General features: G+C 37.5%; 3 protein-coding genes across 4 annotated transcripts; all 3 read right to left on the minus strand.

Annotated features, from left to right (window-relative positions):
* Window positions 1-524: 524 nt before the first annotated feature.
* Window positions 525-8,048, minus strand: LOC106715722. 2 transcript variants are annotated; one of them, XM_045681554.1, is made up of 9 exons: window positions 7,874-8,048; window positions 7,521-7,803; window positions 4,262-4,481; window positions 3,331-3,491; window positions 3,118-3,194; window positions 2,864-2,946; window positions 2,557-2,781; window positions 1,678-1,824; window positions 525-1,413 (listed from the first exon to the last, which is right to left on the minus strand). In XM_045681554.1, exons 1-9 carry the CDS (start codon window positions 7,934-7,936, stop codon window positions 906-908), a joined length of 1,767 nt encoding a protein of 588 aa, XP_045537510.1. In that variant the 5' UTR covers window positions 7,937-8,048; the 3' UTR covers window positions 525-905. The 2 variants fall into 2 exon arrangements, with proteins under 2 accessions (XP_045537510.1, XP_045537509.1); XM_045681553.1 differs by having other exon boundaries at window positions 2,557-2,784.
* Window positions 8,049-8,842: 794 nt separating this feature from the next.
* On the minus strand, window positions 8,843-14,839 carry LOC106715762 (beta-hexosaminidase subunit alpha). Its single transcript, XM_014509112.2, has 10 exons — window positions 14,297-14,839; window positions 13,847-14,069; window positions 12,202-12,311; window positions 11,677-11,885; window positions 10,979-11,091; window positions 10,698-10,899; window positions 10,303-10,429; window positions 9,529-9,612; window positions 9,223-9,425; window positions 8,843-9,058 (listed from the first exon to the last, which is right to left on the minus strand). The coding sequence occupies exons 1-10, from the start codon at window positions 14,468-14,470 to the stop codon at window positions 8,866-8,868; spliced, it is 1,638 nt and encodes a 545-aa protein (XP_014364598.2). The 5' UTR covers window positions 14,471-14,839; the 3' UTR covers window positions 8,843-8,865.
* Window positions 14,840-16,491: 1,652 nt separating this feature from the next.
* On the minus strand, window positions 16,492-20,600 carry LOC106715723 (beta-hexosaminidase subunit beta). The gene is made up of 10 exons (XM_014509068.2): window positions 20,328-20,600; window positions 19,784-20,006; window positions 19,088-19,197; window positions 18,645-18,853; window positions 18,185-18,297; window positions 17,903-18,104; window positions 17,590-17,716; window positions 17,184-17,267; window positions 16,879-17,081; window positions 16,492-16,684 (listed from the first exon to the last, which is right to left on the minus strand). The coding sequence occupies exons 1-10, from the start codon at window positions 20,493-20,495 to the stop codon at window positions 16,492-16,494; spliced, it is 1,632 nt and encodes a 543-aa protein (XP_014364554.2). The 5' UTR covers window positions 20,496-20,600.
* Window positions 20,601-21,904: the final 1,304 nt, after the last annotated feature.

Consider the following 21,904-nt stretch of genomic DNA (forward strand, 5'->3'; position numbering starts at 1 on the left):
CTGCAATTAAATGTAGAAAGTTGACTAAAATAAGCAATATAAGTTGAATTTTACATATGAAATTATTTTGTAAGTATTTTTCAGCTACGATATGTATATTATTAAAGTCTTTAAATGTTTTTTTTTAAAGTAGACAGTAGGCCTTTTAATGTAATTTTTCCATTTATAACTTTCAGAAACATTAAAGCCAAATAGCGGGTTAATTTATAAATACCGTCTCGTGCGACAGAAGTAAGAGTAAGCGAAATGTGTAAAGAGATCGAATTAAAAATAAAAAAAAAACACAATTAAACAAACTTAATAACATCTGTCACAATTATCATACTTATTTTTCTTTCCTCCACTTTCTATTTTATTTGACATCCTCTAGTCATCTTTGCTTACTTGGACGGTTATTGACAGAGATTTTAAATAATTAAATTCTAAAGAAAAAAAAAATATTATGCCTTTATATACTTAATAAAGTTATCAACTAAAACATATTTTTATCAATTAAATAATAATTCATCAAAAAATCTTTCCAGTTTAGTAAACTTTCATCTATATGCATGTTAATTTGTATGTATACAAAGAAACATTTTCTATATGTTATTTTCCTTGTGGTATTTTTTGTGATGTCAGACTGTATCACAGTTTAATTTCAAAAACATTCGCTTCCATCTTCATCAAAGTACATCATATTACTATGAGCTTTATCTCATCACAAGTCAGTCATTTGCTAAATATGAAAAGCATATTTAAAACGTCATAATCATATAAAAAGCTAATATCCGACATAAAGACAGTCAGATAAAATTCAGTCCTTTCCGAATTTTAATTTCTACCAAATAAATTACTACCCCTTTCTACTAAATATCACATACCTTTATTAGCTGGTAACACTGCAGCACAGAGCGTGGACTAGATCAGACGAGGTTGGTGCGAGGAGACATGACGATGTAGTGGTGCTCGCTGGGTGGAGGTGGTACTATGGGAGACATGGGTACGTAGTCACCCTCCACCGTCACCTCCTTCAGCCGCAGCTTGGCGAGCTGGTCTCGACCTCGCAGGATCAGCTCCACTATCTCCGGCGGCAGCGCGAGCGCAGCCAGACCTGAATCATCTATCTGGAGGGAGAGGTCGACTTCCGGCTCGTCAGGCGGCGCCCCCTCCAGGCACTCCACAGACTTGGAGCACCTGTTGGTGGCGACGTGTCGCGTGTCATCGAGGAATTCACAGCTCTTGGTCTCGCCTTTCACCAGCGCGGAGCCGATCTTAAGGTTCTTCATCTTCCTGCTAACTCTGAAGCTCTTGAATATATCCCGCGGCGGTGGGAAGTCGAATTTCTTCTTCTTCGTTTCGACGTCTTTGATTTCTTTGGAGTTCTCAGATTTCGGTGAGCTCGCCAGCCGGGAATCGCTTTTCAGTCTTTTTCTGGAAATTGAGATTTTAAAATATCAGTGCTGGCCTCGGATCGGATGAAAACATGGGGATTTTTTTAGTTTATACTAGCTTTTACCCGCGACACCGTCCGCGCGGAATAATAGAAAACGGGATAAAAATTATCCTATGTCCTTTTCCTGGTTCTAAGCTACCTGCCCACCAATTTTCAGTCAAATCAGTTCGACCGATCTTGAGTTATAAATAGTGTAACTAACACGACTTTCTTTTATATATATAGATTTATTTAGTATGTACCTGAAGACGCTGAAGGGCTGGCGTGCTTTGGGCAGCGTGCGCGTGTGACAGTATCGTGGCAGAGAGCCGAGCGAGCTGTGTCGTGTCACCGCCGCGCCCGCACCCACACTGACACCGCTCACCCACGCCTCGCCCAGCTTCACCAGTCTGCAAGTACACGAGATTAAACGTTCAGTTGTTGATAACGTAAATATAGATGGCGCTACCAGTACTTTAAATCGCACTAGCATCTTGTTAGCGTCGTGACATATAATAATTAATAATATATCAAATCAAATTTTTCGCGTTCCTTCAGTTTGTTGTACAGAACACACAGAAGACTGGCGAAGTGGAAGCAATTCCGCGTTTCGTATGATGAGTGTGGTGACGGAGGCCTAATTTTAGTCCTCTTTCCTTTCCCACCCTTTTCCTATTAGGAAAGGATGGGAAGAAGTGGATTTGGCGGAAAAGAGGACGCAAAGGAAGAGGAAATATTCTCTTTCTGTGCGTTCCCTTCTCCGTTGATTAAAGGTAGGCAACGCGTCTTCATTTGCGGATGGGTAACGGTCGCCTTGCTATTTCGGCGAATTCAGGGGGCCATTTGCTCATTTGCCACCTTTTAATATATAAAAAAAGCTTTAAAAGAATTGTTCATGTTGTATAAAGTTTCGTAGTGTTATTATTTTTTTTTTTTTCATAAGAGAAGGGGGCAAACTAGCAGCGGGAAGGTTTCATATAGTTATGATTACAAATAGATTATTTTTAAAGGGGACGTATTGTGTTTTATTGAATAACACGTGAAAAAAACATTATTTATACATGAGTAGAACCAATCCCCACTGTATTAAGAAGCAAATGATTTAATGACGAGATGTATATGACAGTGTACAATGTACATACGGCGCATGTTGTCTCGGCGGCAGTGGTGGTGGCGGGGCGCGTCGTGCGCGGCGCACTGTAGCGTACAGGCACTCCGCCACACTCTCATACGTGGGCTCCTCGCAGTCCAGTGCACGTCTTGCCGCCATCGCCCGCGCTGCACCCCCACCCCCACCCCCAGCCGGCTCCTCCGCGATTTCCTCGTACACTCCCGACGCCACCGACACCAGAGAGCGCCGGTCGTAGCTGCTGCACAACACAGTACGTCATACACATGTCACATTCGAGCTCAGACAAGCAACAGACGGCTAGGTGGATATACCGTTACCTGTCTGTGTGCTCGTACGGCGCGAGGTGCAGCAACGCACGCGCCCGCAGTGACAACGAACCCGCGGGGAACGGACGAGACTCCTGACCATACAAAAATATATATTAAATATCACTTCACTTAACCCAATATTCTTAAAAATACAAATTTTGTTACATCTTATCTTGGTGGGTTTTAGTAGTAGAAGTATTGAGATGTAGCGGGAGTGTGTCATTGTATGGGGAGGGAAGGATTGTATTTGAAAAGACCTATACCTTGCACATAATGAGGTCTGTATCGTCGAGCGACACCTCCGAGGGTCCGCTGTACCAGCTGCTGCGCCGCGCCTCTTCTATAAATATAACATTCTTTCAACAATGGTATAGTTCGCAATAACATCTTTTGTTGCCCATCCGTGGCCTTCTCGACATGTGACCTAAAGATAGGAAAAATTGTACGAAACATATACTAAATGTTAAGATACCTACCAGCTTCAACTTCTCTACGACTTCTGAGGTCGCCTTCGCTCCGGCTGAGCTTAGCTGCGCGAGGCAGGGCGCGGCGCCGCAACGCGCTGCGCACCGCCGCCGCCAGCTCGCCGGCCAGCGGGCTCGACAGCTTCATTACACCGCTGCCTTGACTGAACCCACTGCAGATGGGACGATCATCATTTTTAATAGAGAGCTACGAATTTTCGCAATTAATAATCACCATTTTCATTGTTACCAGAGAACAAAATTGCAATATCTTTCATAAGGTATCCCTTGACAAAAGATAAGAAACATAAATTTAGATCATCAGAACAAACATACACAACAGCAAATTTGTTTTAATTAGTTACTAGTGGAACTAAACTTTACAAAAATTACTACACTTTACGACTGGACAAACATTAACACATACCAATCGGCTGAATACTAGTTCACTTGCTAAGCGCTAACAATTGTTTCGCGATCATTATGTAATAGCCGTTCTCACGGGAACCACTAATTACGTATAATAATGTTATTTTTGTTGTACTCGTCTTGAGGAAAATAAATAACCTTTACATATTTTTACATTGTTAAAGACCCTATGGCATAGTGATTAGAGCATTTTACTGTTACAACGCAGATCTAGAGTTTGTTTTTCAATAAGTTTTTGATAATAATATTTGGTACGTAGTAAATATTTTTCATACCGATATATTGTCTTACTTCAAGGTATGCCTATTGAACTTAAAACATATGTTTCTACAATTTCCAATTTTACATAAAATCCTTATGTGTACATAATTGAAAATCAACTGTATTACGAATAGCAAGTTAGTTAATCTGACACAGATGATGAAATAATGATGATGTAAGCTTTGGAGAGTTGATGATGATAAATCGATAATGACTTTAATGTGAAAAAAAGCGAAAGCATTAGTAGACCAACCTATCAAGCGTAAGCACGCATATATTCTTATCATCAGGGTCAGGGCGCAGTTCGACTAGGTGGGGCCAGGGGAGCAATGTCGCCAGTCGTCGGGGCTTCGCCACCAGGAGCCCCGCAGCTCCCACCGTAACCGAGCAGTCGGCGCCGCTCAGCCCGCACTTCTTTGACAACTCCGTGCTCAACACCGTCACACTGAACGAGTCCTTCACCGGGCCCTCGTCTGCAATGAATGATGAACGAATGAAGGTGAATGAAGCATGATTCTAAAGCTGTATTTGTTAACATATTGATGAACTGGGCAATGATAACAACAAGAATACGTTAAGTTTCATTGACCTTGTATTTTTATATTTATATGTAAGTACATATTTGCCATTTTAACTTGAAAATTTCAACGGTGGAAAAACCAATGGATTTAAATTTCAAAAGAAATGAGTTATAAAATCCCCTACAATTTTGCTATTTTCAAAACACAATACCCAGAGTTAAATTCATAATTAACTCGTTACGTTACTAATTTATTATAAAAAAAAATTTTTTGCTATGTTCTTAAAATGAACATAATTTTAGACAGATATGTCAAATAGCTTTTTAATGAGTTCATTTCTACAAATATTGTAAATATTATGAGATTATATAGCCAAGAAAAATTTACACAAGTCTCACGAAGGTCAAGGGAAACTGCCCCAAAGCGAATGAGTTGAATGAATGACATATGTTTCTGTGTATGAGACTGAATGAACAATGGAACATTTGGTCAAGTGACAGGCTGCAAAGTTTACTAACGAAGCAAGTATTTCGTATAAGAAAAGAACTTTTTTTTAAAACATCGAGTAAAGAAACTTCAACAAAAAACCTCTTACATTATTATATGTGGATTCCAATTGATTCATAACCGATATTTTTATTTAAAAATATAAAAGATTTTTTATTTTCTTACCCTCAATATATACAACAACTTATAACTTTCTTTATCCTACACTATTCGCCATAAAAACAAAAAAAAAAAAAAATCAAATATCTACTATACACGAAACAAATAGTCATAACTTCAAATCACATATTGTTTTCCGTCGACCGTGGTAACAAAAAACTATAAAAAAATATTGCATGTCACACACAAGGCAATCTCTTAACACGACAAGTTCATAAACTCGAAGTTAAACAATGCTACATCAATTCGTGCGTTTTGTCGTTTGTTACACATTTGTCGGATTACAATTATAAACGCAAAACGCATTTGCATTCAATGTTGTGACGTCACACAATGACGCAAATTTGGGCCACGGCCGGGCGAGCATGGGACACTAAAGTGGTAGTACCACCAAGTATGATGGAAGAATTTAATTAAAAAACAATCTAGGAAAATGTACCCCATAACCATCGTTTTTTTTTATATTACAAGGTGGCAAACGAGCAAGCGGCCACATGAATTCGCCGAAATGGCGATGCGACCGCTGCCCATTGACATTCGCAATTGCAGATGCGTTGTCTACCCTCAATCGACGAAGGAAGAGACGCACAAAAAGATAATATTTAACCTTCCTATGCATCTCCTCCATCAAATCCACCTCCCCTTCCCATCCTTTCCTTATTAGAAAAGGGGTGGGAAGGGAAAGAGGACTAAAATTAGACCTCCGGCACCACACTCATCAGACGAAACGCAGAATTACTTCCACTTCACGCCTGTCTTCTGTGTAGTCGTGGTATTTCACCGGGCGAGCCGGCCAATTTGTGCAACTGATGTTGTTGTTGCTGGTGTCTACCATTATTAGCCACCATAGTACTAGGCTTAGAGGAATAAGTTTTATTTATTTATATTCAGCCTACTTCTTAGAACAATAAGATAGATTAAAGATGGAAAGCCCAAACACTTTCTTGATGCTTATTTATGGGTGTGAATAATAAATTAAAAAATTCAGAGTGACTTCACAATGGCCCTGAGTCAAGGGGTCACTTTAAATGCCCTTCCTTGACATCTTCATCTGTGTTAGTTATAACAATAATATAATTATTGACATAATATGCAGATTAAAAATAAACATATGAGAAACAAACCCTGAATTTATATCAATGACTAAAATACCCAGTGAACAATAAAAAAAATATATATCAATCTTATCTATATATATAAAAGAAAGTTGTGTTAGTTACACTATATAACTCAAGAACACCAGAATCGATTTGACTGAAAATTGGTAGGCAGGTAGCTTAGAACCAGGAAACGGACATAGGATAATTTTTACTCCGTTTTCTATTTTTTATTCCGCGCGGACGAAGTCGCGGGTAAAAGTTAGTTTCCTATATAAAAATATGGTCAAAAGAGTCAAATAAGCTAAATTACTGTTTTCTGTATAGGATCTAAACATTTTAGATATTTAAAAAACAATCTCGTTTGCAAACCGGACATCCACAGAATTCCGTGTTTCATTTGGTGGGTAGATTTAACAGAAGAGACAAATCCTCAAATGGCTTAGATTCCGATCTATTACAAAGACTGGCATCGTTCAAACAACCGCATGATCTTTCCCTGGGAGGTGTAAAACCAATTAAAAATGTTTTCACTCCAAACTAAAATATAACAAAAAGTAGAAACAAAGGGTATGTTATTATTTAATCTATAGTTTAAAATTGGTGGAAGGGTGTCTTTTTTTCCTGTATATTTTGATTTATAAAATATCTACTCTGTTTATGATCTTATTTAATATAACCTTTATAGACAAAAACAAGAGGGATAGGACAAATAATAAAAACAAAAGGAAAGATCCTTCTATTATTAAATCTGCTGGTGTATTTTCTGAAGGTAAAAACAATTATAATAACTTTTAATGTCTTCAAAAGGGTGTGAAAGGCTATAAACCTCCTTACATAAATTTCAATTTTATCAAACCCTTTCTGTCTCAATTGTCAATCATTCTTGGGTCTACCTGTGTGTTCCTTCCTCTATTGATTAATAATAGGCTATGCATCTGCAATTGCCGATGTCTATGGGCAGCGGCTATTTCACTATTTAGACATATTCAGGTGACCACTTGCGTGTTTACCACCTTGTGAAAATAAAAACCTAATAATTTTTTTAATGTATTTATTTAAAAACTGAATTTAATATGCACAGATAATTGCTAATTTCCTTAATTACTATATATTATATACCTACATGAAAATGACAGATAAAAAACTTTTACCTAACTATCTTCAAACAATAATTCACAAAAACAGTAAACATTGTGTGGAGGAAGGTAGTAAAATATAAACTCACCAATCAAATTTTCAGTATTCAGTAAGTTCCGAATCTTGTCCATCCAGTGTTGCGCATCATGATGGGAAGTTGCGGCGAGTAGCACGCGAGGCTTGCAGGGCTCCTCAACGGAAAACACTGCGAACGCGTGCGGGCGAGTGCGAGACTTTGCCCGCTTCACAATGCAACCTGAGGGCAGGTCCACTGTGCCCGCGGGAGCGCCCGCCTCGCTGCAGTACACCGCCAAGGACCCACCGCCACAAGTCGCACTTGGCCGGAGTATACACCATTGTTTCTTCCATGACTAACAAACCCAACAATAAGTATTTAAAAAAAAATCACAAACAAGTTTCTGATTTCGAAATAAAACTTACCTTGAAAGGATTTAGTCCGAGGTTTGATTTGAAAGGGTACTTTACTTCTAAATACCCTGACATTATTGATTTTATTTTTTTAGAAAACGAGTCGCATATCGCTTATTTTAAAAATAATATACGGTAAAAATTATGAACACGATGTGCACATGTATTCAAACAAAAATTGTTTACCATTTACTAATCGTTACAGATGATAAATATTCCAAAGATTAGTGACGGCCTAGGGTAGTACGCGCTATAAGAACGATACAATAGTTTACGGTTTATGAGAAAAGAGCAGGAATTTTAAGGGTAGTTTTTTGTTTACTGTATATAATGCATTAAAATATAAAGAATATGTAGTATACGTGTGTAAATCAGCTCTGAGTCGCGAGCCAGGAGGAGAGTCAAGTAGAGCGGTCGATCATGATCACCAGGCCCCACATAGAATATGTTCTTAGTCTATGTAGCTTTTCGTTTGTAGCTGTCATTTTTTTTGTAAAATGTTCTATATTATGCCCTCAGATAAAGAATATACTTGGTCCTAGATGACACGAAAACACGACAGCAGCGCCTCTTTCATCGGGCTAAATATGCTTGTTTGACTATATGTAGGTACGATTTGAGCTTTTGAGCTGAACCGGTGCGGTGCATTTATCTGCTTCACACAAGCGAACAGTGAGTTGAACTTTAGGTCATCAATTTTAGTTGTAATACCCATGATTATGTATATATGTAATAATATCGTGACATGTATTGAAGAAATTCAGCGGAATTTCCGTCAAAATGTTTCCCGCTTAAGCGTCAGTTCGTAGTGCAATTAAAACTGACTCGTGTCCTCTATCAACACACTTATATTCAATAAAGTAGTCAAGTTTATCATAGTGGAACTGGATGAATATGTACTAAAAATGCAAGAAAAACATAAAAATATACAGATTCATCATTTACAGTTTCGACAGGCATAAAAACAAGAAAGGCACAAAAGAGGATTTATATGAATTTATTTTTTAAACGAGACAAAAGCCCGGGCCGCTGGCCGGTTGAGCGGCGATGCCCCTCCTATTCATGCGGCACACGTGCTCCTCCATGCGGCGGTAGACCTCGGGCTGTGGCGACATCTCGAAGTAGTAGCGGCGGTGCTGACTCGACTTGGGCGCGCTCCACAGCCGCTCCGCTACAGCACTCGCGCGCGGCCACACTCTGTGCATACGATAAAATTATTATTGAGGGCTATTAGAAGGATATATTGCAATTGTGTTCAATAGTGAAAAAGAAATTTGTTATATTTAAAGTAAAATATTTAATAAAGAATGTTAAATCTTCAAATCGTATTGTTCATCACAACATAATATATGTTTAGGCACCTCGATATAACATTCCTGTCGTCGACCATCTCTCCCCACATGCAGGCCTCGCCGCCGATCACGCCGGCGGTCAGCGTATCGTTGCCAGTGGCGTCGCGCACCATATCCCGCGGGTCTGATACATATAACGTCGGCCACTCGGCCCCCAGGTGGTCCAGGTACCACGCCGACGAGAAAAGCACGCGATGACCGGCCTCCAGCACCTATGAATCAACACCAATAAAATATATATTATGGTTTCCAGTGAACTCATGTTGTAAGACAGAAGGAAACTCGATATGAGTTCCTAGTTCCTAATAACATTACCTTCACCATTTCTCCAACCCAATCATTCTTCCAAACTTGCACGAGTGTGTCGCTAGTCAAAGGTACATCTTCATCAAATACTTCCTAAAATATAGAAACATATTTTAATTACGTTAATTACTTTTTGTATGTCGCATACAGTGGCGGCTATCTTTTAATCCAATAAATTTGAAAAATTAAGTCGACTAACAACATAAAATCTACATATTAATTAAATTAGATTGTCTTTACGTAATATGAAAAAAACTTCGTAAACATGATGTATTTAATAACGAAAAACCAATTTTCATATTTTTCATAGAAGAGCGTCGGTGGCTCAGGCGTTAAGCACTTGACTTCTGCAGGTCCTGGGCTCCAAGCCCACCTTATACCAATGTGTTTTTTGATTTTCGATATACATAATATGTACATTTGTCCGACGTTCTTACGGTGAACGAAAATCATCATGACAATGCGCACGTAACAGCAAAAAGAAACTTCAAAGATGTGTGAATTCCCGAAAGAAAAAGACGGCGACGCGACTCGCCACTCAACGCGTTCCGTCTCCCGAAATGGTGATAAGTGAATTGCGGAGGTCTGTGATATCTGCCTACCCCCCTGACAAACCAGCGAGTTAAAGGCGTGAGTTGTATGTCTGTCCGCAAGGCCGCGTTTTTGCCGGGTAAACGCCGGAACAGCAGGATCACGAGCGCATCACCAGTTTCATGAGTCACTGGTCGTGTATTCGATTTCTCTTGGCCCTACGTCAAAGCACTCGTCTCTATTGGTACCCACTTGCCATACGACGATCTTGGATCCATCAGCGAGCAGCGGTATGGTGTTTTGCATGAACAGGGCGTGCAGCTCTTCCACTTTCAACCCGTTCTCCTGCAAGTACTCGCGGATCTCTGGGTTGGACCGCCTGTGGATAGCAACACATCAGTACTAACGCACAAGATAATCTGTAGCCTCACATTACTAACGGCTACAGTCTCATTATTATTCACCAACTAGTTTCGGAGCTATCGGGGGTTCTTCTGTCTGAGTGATAGTTCCGAAACTTTTCTAAATATACTCGGTGCGCTCGTCTTAATTTTGTTTATAAGTTTCAGTTTATTTTTAACTAGAATGGTTTAACCAGAAATTATATTTCAATTAAATTTAGTTTTAATTGTCTTAAGTCAATTTACCAGCAGAGCATCTCCACCTCGTCACCGCCGATGTGCAGATACTTGTCGGGGAACCGAGTTTGCACTTCGTGAAAGAGGTCACGGATCATTTTGTAGGTGATGTTCCGGATGGGGTTCATGGGACCCAGTCCCACTACCTCGTTCCCGCGGTAGCATGGCGTTAAGATATTGGGATACGCGTTTCCCCATGACCGCGTATGTCCTGCACGATTTTTATTAATTTTCGAATTACTTTAATAATTCATCTTCGACGATAGTTTATTTAAGCAAAATATAATTACCAGGTACATCAAACTCGGGCAGGACCCTAATGCCGCGCAGTCGAGCGTACTCCACAATTTGTGCAATGTTGTCTTTCGTGTACACCATGGAGGAATGATACGCGCCATACAAACTGCCGTAGAACAATATACAGTAATATAAACAACGTAAGCTTTGAACTTACAAATATTTACATTTTAAGCTACTTACTTAGTTTAATTTACAAGATAAATGCACAGATAATAATTTTTCGGAAAACCAAATGAAAAAGAAACAAGGTATATTATACAGAAACAAAACAAAAGCGGGTTATCTTACTAATGTTATATATGCGAAAGTTTTTGTCAATGGATAGATGTTTTTAGTGCGGACAAAGTTGCGCGCGACAGCTAGTAATATTGTTATCGTGTGTATAATAAGTGAAATTAAGCGAATAAAATTTTATGATAAGAAAATATTCAAATACTTTGTACGTTCATTAGAAAGAATGTAATTTCTTAGCCATGAATAATCACATTATTAATTTTAATACCTTTCACGACTTCAATTCAAAAGCAAAGATCACAAATTAACTTAAAAACAGATAAAGGGAACTACCCAATTTATTACCTTACACTGATTAAGTACTAAACCCTAAAATTTTGAGTTTTTGAAGCATAGTGTGGAAATATTTAATCACAAATTATTCAAGAGGTATTCAGGATCTTTAGTGACTAACCTAAGGTCGGGGAATTTTTCACTCTGGTATGGGAAGCTCTGGTCATCGACGATGTGCCAGTGGAAGACGTTCATCTTGTTCATAGCCATCGCATCAAGTGTGAGCAGGATGTTGGACACCGAGATGTAATGTCGGCCAGTGTCCAGCAGTAGCCCACGGTGCGCATACTCCGGGAAATCCTCCACTACAGACGTATTTATTCTCAGCTCCTGACGCGTAACACGGACAGAATAAGCCAAGTCTGTAACTTACTACTAGTAACCAAAGACAAATTTCAATTTTCTTTTCTCATACATTTAGCTGTCTATGAGTAGCTGATATCGTCGAATCATCATCAATAGAATTATTCTATTTGTTTTAATATCGTTAAAAACAAAATTTAATAAAATCGTTTAAGTTTCTAACAGCGATTGGGTATTTTTACCGTTCATTACGTTTTACACAATGCATCACTAGTTACTACTAAAGTTCAAGTGATGTCCCTAAGTCATGCGGCAATTATAAAAACACCGGTTTTTGTCTCACATTCATGTCATCGGAGATGTAGAACTTTTGTGCGAATGTCTCGAGGCCGCGGAGTATGCCCCACACGGAGGAGCTCGACAGTATTGACACTGCGGACACGCTCAGCCTGTCTGAAAGCAGATTAATGATTTTTAATTTGACAGGTGCAGAGACCACAACCTCAGCATCATCTCGCTGGCGTATGAATCACTGGTGCAGTACCACCAGTACCACACAGGCCAGTGATTGTTTGTATAGGTGTTATCTATTTTAAATTTTTCAATTTTCTTCGTCTTTGTCGATGCCCTTGATCATATTATGTATATATATATATATATATATATATATATATATATGTATCAGTGTAGCCTTTATTTGCAGTGTACATTAAAATTAATAAAATTTTATTGTATACGACATTAAAAATATTCACGAAAACCCAAAAATATAGGTCGAGAAATGGATAGCACTAAATAGGGAAAAAATAGAACATTTTAGTGTAGGTATTTTGTTTCGTCTAGAAAAGAAACAAAAAGATGTGAGCCAGGATAGCGTTAAATGGATGTCTGATCTCTTTGGATGATTGGCGTGTATATTTATGTAAGATATGATTATCAGCGAAATATTTCACACATAGTATAACCTTAAAAAGGCACTCGACTGTATCTAAAGGCCAATACGCTGTTCATTAGGCGAATCTTAATTACTGATCGATTTAAAGTATTATTGATAACGATGTTTACAGTCCTTCATAATTATACACTTATACTTGTATACATTTATAATTATAATTGCCGTAAAATGTAAAACTATTTTTAATGAAATAGAAATAATTTACCAACATTTTTTACTTCCAGTAGTATTGGGTTAAGTGTACATATCTGCGTATGCGATTACAATGTTTTTAATTCAATGAAAAACTTTTTATTTAACGAATTTGAAAGAATACAATGCCTACTGCCGCAATGAGAGTCTGATGGTTACTTATTTTGTTGCTTACTGTTATTAATTTCTTACACATAATATATACTACGGACGCCCTTAGTATAGTAAGGGTTAGTTAGTGAATAGACGACAAAGAGTGCGGTAGTTAAAAATTCACGTATTACTAATTTACCCTGGGTAATTTAATCCATAGACTACCTTCTCTTTAAAATCTGTTCCTCCGAGTGTCTCTAGTGCCGGTGGCCTAATTTTAGTGACCTTTCCATTCCAACCCTTTTTTTATAGGGAAACAATGGGAAGGCGCAGTGGAATTGACTTAAGAGGAGACATACAGGAAGGGTAAATATAGAAGACGCACAGAGAAATTTCTGTGCGTCTACTCCTACTTCGATTAAAGGTAGGCAAAGCATCTGCAATTACGATGTCTATGGGCAGCGGGTTATTCGCTATTTTGGCGAATTAAGGTGGCCGCATGCTCGTTACTCACCTTATGAAAAAAAAAGGAAAACATCGATGTTATGTTTTATATATTATTTTGACTCAGATTAATTGCACATTGTACTAAATTAACTACGTTTATGAGTTGCTTCAATTCGAATTACAAATCGTGGACTAATGAACGTTAATAGACATTGTAATTACTTATAAATAATTACATTGCAGCAGATTTTACATTTTATATTTATTAAACACGTCAATGAACATCTTAATAAAAACTTACATTTTTCGTCCATTTCTAAATGTGGATAGTCTTCGCATGGCTCTGTCAGTTGCACTTGTAACTCTTGCAAGACGCCAAGCTTCAAGGTCTGGGCTTGTAGCGCACGTTGTCGTCGCTCAGTCCTCGAGATCGGCCTCTGGTCTCGCTGCGGTTTTAGGCTCCTCACGATATACGAGTATCTTTCGATTGCCGAAGTAAGTGTATTGCATGTGTTATTTGTTACCTATATTATTATATTATCAATTAAAATTTAGATAAATTGAAAAATGAGGAAATTGATTATGTCATTTACTTGATATAATGTTAATTGAAATTATTAAATACTAAAAAAATGTAAATAATATAAACAAAATTAATTATCTTAAGAAGCTAGTTTCTTGAGTAAATACTCTAAATAATACAGCAGTAATTAACAGCTTAACTATTTAAATTAATAAAATAATCACTTACTTTCACTTTAAAATTTGATGGATCAAAAGTGTAGTAAGTAAGTTCCGTAGTTTCGTGTTGAGGTTTCGGCCAAACCTCTCCCTTTGTCGGTGGATACTTAGGTCCGGGATTAACAATGGACATGGAGTTAACATTCACAGAAGTTATCAAAAATATTGTTAGAAAGTAAAACATTTTGATTACAAAAATTGTAACAAAAATAGTTGCAAGGGTTTAGTTGTCAGTTGCGGTGACGATCGATATACTGAGACTGCTAGTATCGCCAACCGACCATTAGCGAGCTATGAACAAAATAACAAAAGAACTGTTGATAACATCGATAACCTTTCTGACTCGCCCCGATGTGATTTCTCTGTTATATGGATTTCATAATACAATGTATAAGGAAAATATGATCCAAGAGAAATGCTCTTTTTGAATTACAATCCAAAATCAATTTTTACTGCTATTGTTATCCTCAATAAAATTGCTAGAAATATGACAAGATGAAATAAAATATTGACATAATATCCATGTTTACTTTTCTTTTGTAATTCTATCTGCTAAGGTTTTATTTGAGTCCACGCAGGGGGTGGAAACTAGGGATGTTACAGAACGTATCTTGTAATCGAATTCAAAACCGATTTTCGTTTTTCTACGTTATACGATTTATTACATTTTTACATTAAAAAAATATATATTATTAAAAACTTGATTATCAAATTCAGTAGCGTCGTCATCATTCTCGCATCTTAATGTTATTTATGAGATGAGCCTGATTGGTGATAAATACAGGAATGAAGCGAGAACGCACAAAAACTCGAATACTACACGAAACCAATTAAAAATTAAAATATAATCGTGACAAAGTAAGACAAGTATAAACGTGTTGCCGCCCGCCACTGGACTCCCATATAACATTTGATTAAATGTAACGGAACCGAAATCGGATCCGAATAAGTAAGATAAATGTACCAATTTTTCGGAATCGGAATTGAACCTTCGTAACATCCCTGGTGGAAACTTAAAAGGAGGATTTGTATGGAAAGTGGCGTCACCTTTTATTTTTTGGGTATACACTATTTAGTACTCTAAGCCATCGAGAGGTGGCAGCATCATAGCAAACAGGCGTTCCGTTATTCACAAATGTTTTACAGTTATCCTGTTTTCTTTCCTTTATTTTTTATAATTATAATCATGACGTTATTTCTAAAAGATAAAACTTGAAAATTCTTTTAAAATAAAATTTTAGAAAAAACAACTTTTGAGAAAAAGGAACATGGAGGAAGATTCACGTTTTTTCAAAATTTCGAAACGAAAATTTATCGAATTCAACCCAGAGTTGTAAATGCTACCAATGCTAAATGCTGGGCAATTACCGTAATCTACGGCTTTCAGGTCAGCAAAATACAAAATCTGCCTATGGCCGTGACAAATTCTACGACTTTTCGCAAATCTACATTTATAAATTGTTTTTTTTTTTTTAAATTTACTTCAAAAGTGTCAAGGTACTTGGTACTTGATAGTCCAAGGTACCACAATTCTTGTTTTAATAGGTTAACGAACTAATGAGTGATGGCCAAATACCAGCAAACCTCTTTTACCGACATCCATAGTTCTCTTTTGATTTCAATAGTTGGCAGCCGTTGTAGAAATCTTACTAACTGCATCATAAAAAATATAGTAATACTTTTCCACGTGTCGGTCGATATGGCAATACCTACCTAAAACGGTAAGTCAACGTTAAATTAATTTGACGTTTTCTGCATGCTCTATGCTTTTTGTTTTTGTATGCTCTTTTTTTAATGACGGTCTATACTCCCAAATCCAGGAAAAAAAACGGTACAACAGTTTACGGTTTATTAGAAATAAACTGGAATTTTGTGTGGTTGTTTTTATGTCTACTGTTTATAATAAATTAAAATGTGAAGGATATGTCTGAATCGTAGAGGTGTACATATCAGCTGAGCCGCGAACCAGTAGAAGTGTGATGAGTGTGCGTGCCAGATGCCTAAAGTTTGTCCACGTCCCTTCCCACCTTTTTCTTATAAGGATATGACAGCATAAGTTGATTTGGCGGAAGAGGGAACGCACAGGAAGGGAGTCCCCCTTTCTTCCTCTGTGCGTACCCTGCTTTATGTCCTACTCTGTCGAATTGAAGATATACAGTTAGACAGGTCATTGCAGATGCACAATAGAGGGTTCTTATCGCTTTTTTAAACGACACAAAAGCCCGGGCCGCTGGCCGGTTGAGCAGCGATGCCCCTCCTATTCATGCGGCACACGTGCTCCTCCATGCGGTGGTAGACTTCTGGCTGTGGCGACGTCTCGCAGTAGTAGCGGCGGTGCTGACTCGACTTGGGCGCGCTCCACAGCCGCTCCGCCACAGCACTCGCGCGCGGCCACACTCTGTGCATACAGTAATACTATTATTGAGGGCCAATTGAAGGATACCTTTCAGTAATGTTTTATAGGGTATAAGAAATTTATTATTTTGACACAAAATATTTAGGAAAGAATGTTACATCTTCAAAATCGTACACTAGCTATCTTATTTTCAATGCTTACTAGTATCGTTCATCACATAATGTATGTTTAGGCACCTCGATATAACATTCCTGTCGTCGACCATCTCTCCCCACATGCAGGCCTCGCCGCCGATCACGCCAGCAGGCAGGGAATCTTTACCGGTGGCGTTGCGCACCATACACCGCGGGTCGGCTATGTAAAACGTTGCCCACTCGTTTAGCTGGTAATTAAGATACCACGATGACGAGAAAATCACGCGGCGACCGGCCTCTAGCACCTATCAATCACCACCAACAAAACATATATTTGGTTTGCTTTTAATTCATGTTGTGAGATAGAAGGAAACTCAATATGAGTTAATAGTTCCTAATAACATTACCTTCACCATTTCCTCGACCCAATTATCCTTCCAAACTTGCACGAGTGTGTCGTTTGTCAAAGGTACGTCCTCATCAAATACTTCCTAAAATGTATAAAACTTATTTTAATTGTTTACTTAGTTCCTTTTTGTAATTCTCATTGTCAGCCATGTAACGCCTACCACTGGGCATAGGTCTCCCCAAAAATCTTTGTAATTCGTTTTCATGAAATTATGGCAAAATAAGCTCTAATCCTAAAAGGCTCATTTTTCGCTGTAAAACAGTTTCCTCGTTCGCCTAGCGCTAGCGCTTGAAATCTTGAATGTTTTTATATGAGAAGTGTGAAATGAGACAAAACAACTGGCTCGCGAATAAAAGATATTTAGAACAAAATGTATGGTGTCACACGTCTCCATTGCTACCCACTTGCCATACGACGATCTTGGATCCATCGGCGAGCAGCGGTATGGTGTTCTTCATGAACAGGACGTACAGCTTCTCCACCTTCAACCCGTTTTTCCGCATGTATTTACGGATCTCTGGGTTTGACAGCCTGTGGATAGTGACACATCAGTACTAACGCACCAGATGATTGGTAGTCTCACATTACTAACGGCTACAGTCCCATTAGAGTAAGATTGATACTTCCGATACGTTTCTAGGTATACATGATAAGACTGAACGAGTTTTAATTTTTGTTTACTTAGCGTTTAGTTTTATTAAATTGAAATTAATTTACCAGCATTGCATCTGAACCTCGTCTCCGCCGATGTGCAGATACTTGTCTGGGAACCGAGCTTGCACTTCGTGAAAGAGGTCACGGATCATTTTGTAGGTGATGTTCCGGATGGGGTTCATGGGACCCAGTCCCTCTACCTCGTTCCCGCGGTAGCATGGCGTTAAGATATTGGGGTACGCGTTTCCCCATGACCGCGTATGTCCTGTACGATTTTTATTAATTTTACGAATTACTTTAATAATTTATATTCGGCGATAGTTTATTTAAACAAAACATAATTACCAGGCACATCAAACTCGGGCAGGACCCTAATGCCGCGCAGTCGAGCGTACTCCACAATTTGTTCAATATTGTCTTTCGTGTACACCATGGAGGAATGATACGCGCCATACAAACTGACGAAAAATAAAAAAGGTATAACCATAAAGTAAGTTAAAAGCTTCGAACCTACTACATTTATATTTTTAAAAACTTAGTTTAATTTACTAGATAAATGATATAATTTTTTTCGAAAAAGAAACAACTTACAAAATAAGAAAACGAAACAAAAGCGGTTTAAGTAAAATTAGTGTAAATAAACGAGTTAAAAATCTATCATCTTGCACTAATATAGAGTACTAAACCCTAAAATATTTTTTTTTATAATTGATTTTGAATTTTGAAAGCGGAATACCGCATGTTGTTGAAATTATTCATCACAAATTATTCAATGGTATAGTATTCAGAATGTTTAGTGACTAACCTAAGGTCGGGGAATTTTTCACTCTGGTATGGGAAGCTCTGGTCGTCGACGATGTGCCAGTGGAAGACGTTCATCTTGTTCATAGCCATCGCATCAAGTGTGAGCAGGATGTTGGGCACCGAGATGTAGTGTCGGCCAGTGTCCAGCAGTAGCCCACGGTGCGCATACTCCGGGAAATCCTCCACTACAGACGTATTTATCCTCAGCTCCTGACACGTAACACGGATAGAATAAGCCAAGTCTGTAAATTTGACAAGTAGACAAAAAAGAATGTCTATTTGTTTTTTAAATATCTTAAAAAGAAATAACGTTGTTTAAGTTTCTAAAACCAATTGGGTATTTTTACCGTTCTTTACTTTTTACACAACGCATCACTAGTTACTGAAGTTCAAGTGATGTCCCTACGTCAGACAAATAAAAAAAAAAACCGGTTATTGTCTCACATTAATGTCATCGGATATGTAGAACTTTTGTGCGAATGTCTCGAGGCCGCGGAGTATGCCCCACACGGAGGCGCTCGACAGTATTGATACTGCGGTGATACTTAGCTTGTCTGAAAGCAGATTAATGATTTGTAATTTTACGGTTCACATCACTATTTCACATCTCATGTGTGATGTATTTGCGTTGCTAAAAACGATAAACCATTTACTTAATTTTTGTCTATATATCTGCCCGCTAGGCCGCATTTGTTCCGAGTAATCTCCCGAACGGTTGAACCGATTTTGACGGGACTTTGACGGGAAGGTAGCTGATGCACACGGGCATATTATAGGCTGATTTTCTTGTAAATTCGGCAATAACGAAGATGCAGTTATTTTTTCCTCTTACGAATTAGTCATTATACTAATTCGGAATATGAATTTGTGTAGTACCTACACCAAAATAAATTAAGTTTTGCGGTCCAAAATTTAATACTAAATACAATTTTTTATGTCAGAATTGACCAAAAATTGCGGAGGTATTAAATGGAACTTAAATCGACCGACATTGAAACAACAATGTGCAATCGGTATCCAAAAATATTACTACATTAAGTACTTGTTGTCATATAGGGATGTTTTACCAATTGTTAATATAGCAGATTTTACATTTTATATTTATTAAACACGTCAATTAACATCTTAATAAAAACTTACATTTTTCGTCCATTTCTAAATGTGGATAGTCTTCGCATGGCTCTGTCAGTTGCAATTGTAACTCTTGCAAGACGCCAAGCTTCAAGGTCTGGGCCTGTAGTGCGCGTTGCCGCCGCTCAGTCCTCGAGACCGGCCTCTGGTCTCGCTGCGGTTTTAGGCTCCTCACGATGTACGAGTATCTTTCGATTGCCGAAGTAAGTATATCGCATGTGTTATTTGTTTCCTAAGTTATTATATTATCAATTAAAATTTCGATTAATTGAAGAAATTAGGAATTTATTAACCGTTGGTTTCCAAGACCAAAATCTCTGTATTAAACATATCGTTATCTCTGTGATTATCTATGACTAAACAATGATAACAATATGTTTCAAACGGGGTTTTGGTCTCAGAAACCCACAGTAAGTGATTTACTTTATATTAAGTAATTTGTAATTATTTTTATAAACAATATATTTGATGAAAACAAAATGTGTGAATACTCTAAATAAAACGGCAGTAATTAACAGTTTAACTATTTAAATTAATAAAAACAATCACTTACTTTTACTTTAAAAGTTGACGGATCAAAAATGTAGTAAGTAAGTTCCGTAATTTCGTGTTGAGGTTTCGGCCAAACCTCTCCCTTTGTCGGTGGATACCTAGGTCCGGGATTAAGAATGGAGTAAACATTTACAGAAGTTAACATAAATATTGTTAAAAACCAAAACATTTTGATTGCTAAATTGTAACGTAACAATAGTTGCAGGGGTTCAGTTGTCAGTAGCGGTGATGATCAATATACAAGTGAGACTGTGTTGACTGCGGCTGTAGGATTGTATTGCCAACAGACCATTAGCGAGCTATGAACAAAAGAACTTAATAACATCAATAAACTTTCCGCTACGCCCCGACGTGAGCTGTATGGATAATAGATTTCATAATACAATGGATACTTTAAATATGAGCTAAAAGAAATGCTCTATTGGAATTACAATACAAAATCTATGTTTATTGTTCTTCTCTATACAATTGTTAGAATTAAAACAATTTGAAATACATCAATGACATAATAAACAAGTTTAGTTTTCTTTTGTAACTATATCTGTTAAGATTTTATTTGAGACCACGAAAGGTTACGCATCTGAACAGTGCGGTGTACAGAGAAAACTCAGTATTCTTCCTAACGATAGGATTGTCTATTCTATCTATCCAATTATTTGTTTTAATAGGTCAAAATTATTAGTAAGTGATGGCCAAATACCACCAAACCTCTCTTACCAATTTTTCATAATTCTCTTACGTTTTCAATAGCTGGCCGCTGTTGTAAAAATCTCCCTATCTACATCATAAAAAATATAATATTCCTTTTTCATGTGTCTGTCGGTATATGGCAATACCGTGGATTAACATTACGTTACAGCCAAAAGGACTAGTATCCAGGCCAGAAATTATTTTAAAAAACATTACGTTAAGTACCTCCGTGAAGTTGGCCCCCTCACTTTAATTTTTTTCAAGTTTTTTTTACGCAAATCGTTTGAGAATCGTTTGAGAGGGTTTGAGAGAAAAGAAATATCGTTTGAGAGTTTCTACTTTCTCCGTAAATACAATTTCAAATTCTAGTGTGAAGTTGGCCCCCTCACTTTACTTTTTTTCATTTTTTTCAATGCGAATCGTTAGAGAGTCGTTTGAGAGACATTAAGAGAAAAGAAATATCGTTTGAGAGTTTTTACTTTTTCTGTAATAAATATTTTAATTCTGGGCATCGAAAGTTAAAAATCGATTTTCCTTTTTTTCCGAATTAAATATGGCAATCATGCACTTGGAGGTTTCAAATTTATTGTATAGGTAGAGAATAGTAAGAGAGTGATTGAGAGAAAAGAGAAATCGTTTGAGAGTTAATACTTTTTCTGAAATAAATGTTTCAATTTCGGAATCGAAATTAACAAATCGATTGTCCTTTTTTCCGAATTAATTATGGCAATCATGCACTTAGAGGATTCAATTTTATTTTGTAGGTAGAGAATGCTTATAGAGTAATTAAAAAAAACAGAAATCGTTTGAGAGTTAATACTTTTTCTGAAATAAATATTTCAATTTTTGAGATTTGTAAGTTTTTGAAAATCGATTTGTTACTTACGA

This window comes from Papilio machaon, chromosome 16, assembly GCF_912999745.1.
Source record: "Papilio machaon chromosome 16, ilPapMach1.1, whole genome shotgun sequence".
Lineage (NCBI taxonomy): Eukaryota > Metazoa > Arthropoda > Insecta > Lepidoptera > Papilionidae > Papilio > Papilio machaon.

Excerpts from the sequence above, each read along its gene's own strand:
- LOC106715722 (XM_045681553.1), bottom strand. The coding sequence starts at position 7,936 with ATGTCAGGGTATTTAGAAGTAAAGTACCCTTTCAAATCAAACCTCGGA. Across the intron at positions 7,804-7,873 it reads TCGGACTAAATCCTTTCAAG|TCATGGAAGAAACAATGGTG; the intron begins GTAAGTTTTATT and ends TGGGTTTGTTAG. Across the intron at positions 4,482-7,520 it reads GAATACTGAAAATTTGATTG|ACGAGGGCCCGGTGAAGGAC; the intron begins GTGAGTTTATAT and ends CATTCATTGCAG.
- LOC106715762 (XM_014509112.2), bottom strand. The coding sequence starts at position 14,470 with ATGTTTTACTTTCTAACAATATTTTTGATAACTTCTGTGAATGTTAAC. Across the intron at positions 10,900-10,978 it reads GCCCGAGTTTGATGTACCTG|GACATACGCGGTCATGGGGA; the intron begins GTAATTATATTT and ends AAAATCGTGCAG. Across the intron at positions 10,430-10,697 it reads GAGGTGGAGATGCTCTGCTG|GCGGTCCAACCCAGAGATCC; the intron begins GTAAATTGACTT and ends TGCTATCCACAG.
- LOC106715723 (XM_014509068.2), bottom strand. The coding sequence starts at position 20,495 with ATGTTTTGGTTTTTAACAATATTTATGTTAACTTCTGTAAATGTTTAC. Across the intron at positions 18,298-18,644 it reads GAAAAATTCCCCGACCTTAG|TTTGTATGGCGCGTATCATT; the intron begins GTTAGTCACTAA and ends ATTTTTCGTCAG. Across the intron at positions 17,268-17,589 it reads CCAAGATCGTCGTATGGCAA|GAAGTATTTGATGAGGACGT; the intron begins GTGGGTAGCAAT and ends TATACATTTTAG.